The 7348-nt window shown below is 31.5% G+C and overlaps 1 protein-coding gene across 1 annotated transcript; it reads right to left on the bottom strand.

The window, feature by feature from the left end:
• Nucleotides 1-470: 470 nt before the first annotated feature.
• LOC149559014 (peroxidase 40-like) lies at nt 471-3939 on the bottom strand. Its single transcript, XM_089828358.1, has 4 exons — nt 3650-3939; nt 2738-2929; nt 1930-2095; nt 471-1143 (listed from the first exon to the last, which is right to left on the bottom strand). The coding sequence occupies exons 1-4, from the start codon at nt 3851-3853 to the stop codon at nt 755-757; spliced, it is 951 nt and encodes a 316-aa protein (XP_089684484.1). The 5' UTR covers nt 3854-3939; the 3' UTR covers nt 471-754.
• Nucleotides 3940-7348: the final 3409 nt, after the last annotated feature.

Here is a 7348-nt window from a genome sequence, read left to right as displayed (position 1 = left end):
AGATACACTAAATGCACCATAGATATAATTATTACATATTTTAGACAAGAATGAGAAGAAAATATCAATCACATTTCAAATTAGCTCTTTTTGTATGAGCACAAGATAAAATCATTCACATGTTACGATTGATAAAAATATATCTCATTACATGACAAGTAAATTTTTTCCTTAAAAATGGTTGACAATTGAAAAACCATGCTTTATTTGTAAGAAAAAAAATCTATAATTTGAAAAGCCTCTCATATTTTAAATTAGGTAAATTTTATCTTAAAAAGACGGACAATTGAAAAATCATACTTTATTTGTAAGGAAAAAATCTATAATTAAAAAGTAATACTCACATTTCAAAGTAGTTATTTTTCATATTAACACAATATAAAGCCCACTTATCAAATATAACTCATTATATAAGAAATAAATTTTATGAATAAAAAATAATATTTTTTTTAATAGATAAAAAAAATCTATAATTGAAAAGTCATATTACATTATAGTAACTCACATAACCAATAAGCTCAACTTATTTTTGTGAAATAAAAAAATAGAATGCCCAACTCTTTATGAGAAGACCTCTACATAATTGTAACCCTTATTCATCTTTCACATCCCAGTCAATTCTTCAATACATTTTACACACAAAACACCTAAAAAAAAATATTACTACTTCCAGCACATGTAGAAGCTAATAGTTATTATTTTTTTAATACAAATATAATGAATAACAATAACCAAGCATAAAACCCATACGAGATCAATTAGGAAAGCGGCAATTGCGACGTACTTCACCAGCTTTGCCAAGAAGAGGGCGAATATTTCCCATCTTTATCATGGATATCTTGAAGTTATGGAAGAAGGCCTCTGGGTTTCTTATGTAATGTTCAACTAACTTCCTGGTGCTTTCCCTTTCGGAATAGAGTACTTGATCAGACTTCAGCAGTCCTTCGCCAGAACGAAGGTTTCTAAAGTAGGCATTGTCAAATATCACAGGAGTCTTCAAATCTAGGTCAGTTAAAGGGTTTCCTTTACTGGAACACAGCTGCTGCAATGGTGTAAGTAATCTTACTCCGATTGGGAGCTCTGGCTTCTTCTCAAGTCTATCTGAGAATGAGGAGCACCTTGCTTTGCCTATTGTATGAGCACCTGAAGGATATAGCCATATTTTGATTGAATATCAGAATGATGAATTGCAATGTCACCCATTTTGTATATAACCAGATATGAATTGAATATCATAATCATGAATCACTATGTTATTCCATGTTGTATATAGAATGAGTTTAGTTGAAGATCAGAATGATGGATTACTGTGTTATCCATTTTATATATAACAAGATTTTAATTGAACACCATAATCATGAATTATTATGTTACCCATTTTGTATATAGCAAGAGCTTAATTGAAGATCAGAATGATGTGAATTACTATGTTATCCATTTTCTACATAGTCAGAGTTTAATTCAAGATAAGAATGATGAACTAATATAAATGCCAAAATGAAGATCATAATGATAAATTAGTATACATTGCCCATTTCACATACAACCACGGTTTAATTAAATATCATAGTGATGAATTACTATGCTATCTATTTAGTGTGTAACCAGAGTTTAATTGAAGATCAAAATGATGAATTACTATATTACCTATTTTGTATATAGTTAGAATTTAATTAGAGATCATAATGATAAGTTACTATGTTACCCATTTTATATATAATCAGAGTTTGATTGAAGATCAGAATGATGAATTACTATGTTACCCATTTTGTATTTAGCCAGAGTTTGACTGAAGATCATAATGATGAATACTATGTTACCCATTTTGTTAAAAACTCTTTTAACTCCTTAGAACTTGAGGACCAGTAAAGCCACAACTGAGTTTATAGGGCTAGAGTTGTAGAAAAAGGAAATGATCTGTGAATATACCTGAGAGTGTAACCATATCTTCTAGAGTGAGACTAACATTCTTGAAGAAATCAACGAGATCTTTAACATGTAAGGAAGGTGGAGGTAAGCTATGATTTGCTAGTTTTTGGCTTGCTGTTCTGCTGTCCTTCCTTCCCAACTGTACCATCCATGCTGGCCCTCCTGTCTGCAAAATAGAAAACAAATTTATTTATATTTAAATAGCAATTTTAATCTAGAAATCATTTATGGTTAATAGGGCACTCTTGAATAATATACATTAGGAAACAAATTAAGTTTAGAAAAAGTTAGTCGATTTTAATTATTCAACATTTTAACTAAATATCATTTATTTATTAGTGGGTGCTATTTATGTCCTTCAGAGTTAATACGAAGTCATACATTTAGATAAAATACTACTAGTGAAATTAGTTATGATTTCAGATGATTCATTTAAGACAGTCAAAGCTTAAAATGGATTAGTTCAAAATACCCACACTCGTGATCTCATTTGGTAGAACCAACAGATAACAAACCTAATAAATTTCGTTTTCAACATCTTTTCCAAGAGTGTACTGATGCAACAAACACCAAATCCCTATCTTAGACCAAAGATAAAATACTCCTATGAAGAAATTTTCGCTGCTTATACTTCGTTAGAATCCCAAGGAGTAATGATGGGACTGTGAAAAAAAATGTAACGAATCAAAAGAAAACGGTTTGTTAAGAAATGCATGGAGGATATAAGCGATCTCCCTATGTGGTAAACGGTAAACCATGAAATACAAATGTATCCTGTTATGTATAATAATAAGTGTGGTGAGGTTACCAAAGCCACTGAGTCTCTAGCTGCAATTGCAAGGATGTCAGCACATGAAACAATTCTAGGGCAAAAAAACTCAAGCTCTGCTTTGATGGAATCGATTACTTCAAATCCCCGCAGGGAGTTTGCATTTGGACCTGCATTCTTTTCCCCTAACAAAGTTGGCGTGTCATCCAGCAGAACAGAACCATCACAGCCCTGCACATATCTTGCATAATTTAGAGCAAATGAAAAAAGGTCCATGCCTCATATAGATAACATAGAAATATAATTTCTTGACATCGATAATATTTGTTCTTATGTTCATGGACAAGAATGTGTGTAAATTGTTAGTACGGACATTTCTGATCATACTCTATCATCCATCATCACATTCTTTCATGATAATGGTCACTATGAATGATCCTAAACATGCTGATACAAATTTACACACAATCTTAATCTCAAGCATAATAGTAACATTTTATAGATTGTAAAAGTTTAATATCTTAAATCATAATAGTATTGACATAAGAATATGTTCTATGATCTATAGTCATTGTGATGATGGATGAGAGAAGCATGATACAAAACATAATAGTAAAAATTTACACATGATCTTACTCAAAGTATAATGGTAACATTTCATGAAATGAATTGTCAAGATCTACTATCTTTAACCAATAACATTATTGACATATACAACGAGATATCTAAAAATTGCTGAATTCCTCATCTTTTATACGAAGGAATCACAACAAAAATCTATATTGTAGATGTCTAACCAAGTGAAACTACTACAATTATCTTTGCAACATTAAAGTGATCACAAGCCTAGAATCATAAAATATCATTATGACATGAAAACAAGATGAAATATAGCCTTTTGTAAGGAACCTATGGGATAAGGTGCAAATGGATGGAAGCACAATATTTTACTTGAACAAAGCAGTCATGGAAGTGCATGCGTAGTAAAGAGGCAGCCATGCGAGGATCTTGGGCTACAGCTCTTGCCACTCCACCAAAAACAATGGCCTCAGCCTCTGGACAAGTCCACAGATAGTAGTCAGGTGTTAAGGAGCCGCTTGCATTTTCCCATAAACCCACCATAATTATCATTAGCACAAAAATGAAACTAGCCATGTTTCAACTCAAACTTAGTAATGAAAAACAAGATTATCTTAGAGAAATTAACCCAATACAAACTAAGATGAATGAATTGAAGATATGTTTTGATATCTCAATTGAGCTCCTATTTATAATGTTCACAATAACATGTATACTATAGAGTGGGTCAAGACATGTCTGTCACACATGTTGCCTGGACGCGTTTTTAACTGAACTGATTTCATCATCATCTTAAAGTCCTTTTGTCTTTACATCAGACTTACTTGTGACTTTTTCTTCTTGTCCTTCTTATGATATTCTCTGATCCTGACAGATTATATAAACCGATTCTTATTCTTATCGGTTATTGTACTGAGATTATAGAGGATTATAGCTGGAGTCCTAAGCCATGAGTATAGACAAAGTAGCTAGCCTTCTTTCTGACCTCCTTCCATGGCTTCCCATAATGTATTGTTGTCTTTTGTGACGAGTTGGTCTATCTTGCCACTTATATGTTAGTATAGATTAGGCAATTATAGTTTAGACTACTAAAGGTTGCTCTGGATTAGACAAATATAATAAACAGTATTTAAGGTATGTGTGAATGCATATGTCAAGACTTGGACTTTGAAAAGGTCCCTTAACGGATTCTATTCTTGATATTCAAGTTAAATAAAAAGATATAGCTCAAAGAGATTCTTCCTCATATTTGTGAAGATAGAAAAAAGAAAAAAAACATTTGCAAAGATTTTGTTTGTTTTTCAACTCTATTTTATTATAAAAGTTATAATATATAAAAAATATATGATATTTTTAGGTGGTATTAACTTTATTTTTTAGTTTTATTGTAAAAATAATGTTTAAATTATATATCTTTGTGTGTTGATTTTTAGTTATATTTGTATGTTACTTGTTTATTATATTTTAAAGATGTTCATTCTTCAAATTGATTTTTAATTATATTACTTGCACACATCATATATAATTAAACAGCTATCATAAAAAGAGTGAAATAATAATGGAAATTCTCTAATAACATAAATTCTTTTGATGCAAAAGAGAAAGCATAAATAATAATATGATATACAATGGTAAATGGTAAATAATAAGAAGATTTAATTAAAATCTAAGTGACCATTAAATTAGATCACAACATGTATTAACATCCTATGACTTGAAGAAGAAAAAGTACATAGCATAGGTAAGATTAAGTATGCTACTATACAAGAGACCTAAATGATTAATTAGAAAATTACATAATAGTCTAACATACACCTAACTGTAACTTTGGGTAAATATAGAATAATGTGTTAAAGAATGTAAAATATTTCTTGCCAACTACAATGCGATATTCATATATAAGTTTAAATTTTCTATCTATAATGATTTGAGGAAAGGAAAAAATCCATGGGAAAAAATCACATCCATGCAAAATGTGAAAGAGGAAGTACTCAAATTGACCCTTTAAGACAAGTTTATTTACCCCCTCATTGCTTAAAACTAGAGATTGTTAAGTGACATCATAGATTTCATAAAGATGTGCACATGATGCTTCTAAATAGGTAAATATTATAAATACAGATCATCATTATTTGTTCTTCCAACAATTTTCCCAAAAACACCCAAGAGTTAGCAAAAGTATATCAATGGGGTTTTAGATCATTGGCCAACAAAAAATGCTACTAAACAATTTATCACAAAATTGATAACAAAAAATAAAAATAATCATAATCCTCGCAGAACAAATGAAAAATATTTTGGTTTATTTTTCATTGAAATAATAAATAATTATCACATATACCAATGCCTCACCACTAGTCTATAGAGTTAAATAAAGAAATATAAATATTATCCATTAACATATTTCATCTAATGAATATATTCTTTCAAATTTGGTTCTCGAAATTAACAACCCATATGATTTTCTTGATGAAGGAGCATCCTGGGTTTAAGGGAAATCTTGTGTCACCCAAAAATATATTTGAGTTGTCTTTCAATAAGGGCTATCTTAGTGTAGATTTTCTATTTCTTTACTATTTTTAGTAGGTTGGTTGAATTCAAGCTCAAAATGTTCTAATTTCTTCCCTCAAGGTTCAACCTTAGATATATCATATTGCCACTAAAGTTTCTTTGCAATAGAGTAGGGCCACAATAATGGTTCCCACTTTCCATCATGAAGAAATTAGATGGAATTTTGGGAAGTCAAATTTTAGGGGCTTCGAACAAAGCCCAACATTCGAATGAAGTGTCCAAGGGGTTTCATTTGAAGCTCCTCTAGTATAGGCTTCAGATGAAGCCCTAGGCATCATTCAAAGCCCCAAAAGCCTACCGGAAAAGTTTAAATTTGGAATTTTTCCTTTTTTGCTTCATTGTGGCATGAACAATTTGGTGGACCAATAGGCTTAGAGTGAAGTCTATGACATCATACCTTGCATCAACATCTCCATCTACCATTTTTTACCTCTTTAGAGCATTTAGGTATGTATTTTATTTGTTTTTGTGTTGTTTATGGATATTAAATTATTTTTAATAAATATTTAGTTAAATTTAATATTTTTAATGAAATTTTAATTATTTTTTAATGTATCTTAATTAGTTTTATGTTTACATGTTGTTTTAGTTAGTTTTATGTACATAAATGTATAATTTTTTATTATGTTAGATAGCTTTTAACACAACAATAGTTAGAAACTACTGAAAAAACATAGTAAACCTATAGTTGAAAAAAAAAAGGTTCAGAAAATGAAAAACTCTAGGTGTACATAGAAAAGAAAAAACACAAAGCTAGTACTAGGTGAATAGAAAACAAAAAATATTTTAAGTCACTCTCTCTTTCTCTCCCCTTACTTTCTCTGAGCTCCCTTCACTCTCTCTCTTATCACTCTCCTCACTCACTCTCTAGTTTCTCTCTCCTCACTCTCTCTATTTTCCCTCTCCTAGATCTTTCACTTTCCTCACACTAGATCTCTCCTCTCACTTTCTCTCTACTCTTACTCTCTCTCCTCTCACTTTCTCTCTCCTTACCATCTCTCTTTGGTTTCTCTATCATCACTATCTCTCTCCTTTCTCTCCTCTCACTTTCTCTCTCCTCACCATCTCTCTTTGGTTTCTCTTCTTACTTTCTCTCTCTTTTCCTCACTTTCTCTATCCTTAGTTTCCCTCTCCTCACTCTGTCTCTCCACTCTCTCACCTCACTTTCTCTCTCATCACTCACCCTCCTCACTTTCTCTTGCCCAACTTTCTATCTCCTCACTTGCTCTCCCCACTTTCACTCTCCTCACTCTCTCTCCTTACTTTCTCTCTCCTCACCATCTCTCTTTAGTTTCTCCCTCACTCTCTCTAGTTTCTCTCTCCTCACTCTCTCTCCTTATTCTCTCACCTTACTTTGTCTCTTCTCACTCACTCACCTTACTTTCTCTCTCCTCACTCACTCTCCTTACTTTCTCTCTTCTCACTCTTCTCACTTTCTCAATCTTCTTACACAAATCTCTTCTCTCACTCTCTCCTCTCTCTCTCTCTCTTCACTTTCTC

Source organism: Cupressus sempervirens, chromosome 5 (genome assembly GCF_028749045.1).
Source record: "Cupressus sempervirens isolate cs-2001-9-10 chromosome 5, ASM2874904v1, whole genome shotgun sequence".
Lineage (NCBI taxonomy): Eukaryota > Viridiplantae > Streptophyta > Pinopsida > Cupressales > Cupressaceae > Cupressus > Cupressus sempervirens.
The sequence above is the reverse complement of the archived record's forward strand: the minus strand, read 5'-3'. Positions and strand labels throughout refer to the sequence as shown.

Excerpts from the sequence above, each read along its gene's own strand:
- LOC149559014 (XM_089828358.1), bottom strand. The coding sequence starts at position 3,853 with ATGGCTAGTTTCATTTTTGTGCTAATGATAATTATGGTGGGTTTATGG. Across the intron at positions 2,930-3,649 it reads TCCATGACTGCTTTGTTCAA|GGCTGTGATGGTTCTGTTCT; the intron begins GTAAAATATTGT and ends AGATATGTGCAG. Across the intron at positions 2,096-2,737 it reads CTAGAGACTCAGTGGCTTTG|ACAGGAGGGCCAGCATGGAT; the intron begins GTAACCTCACCA and ends TCTATTTTGCAG.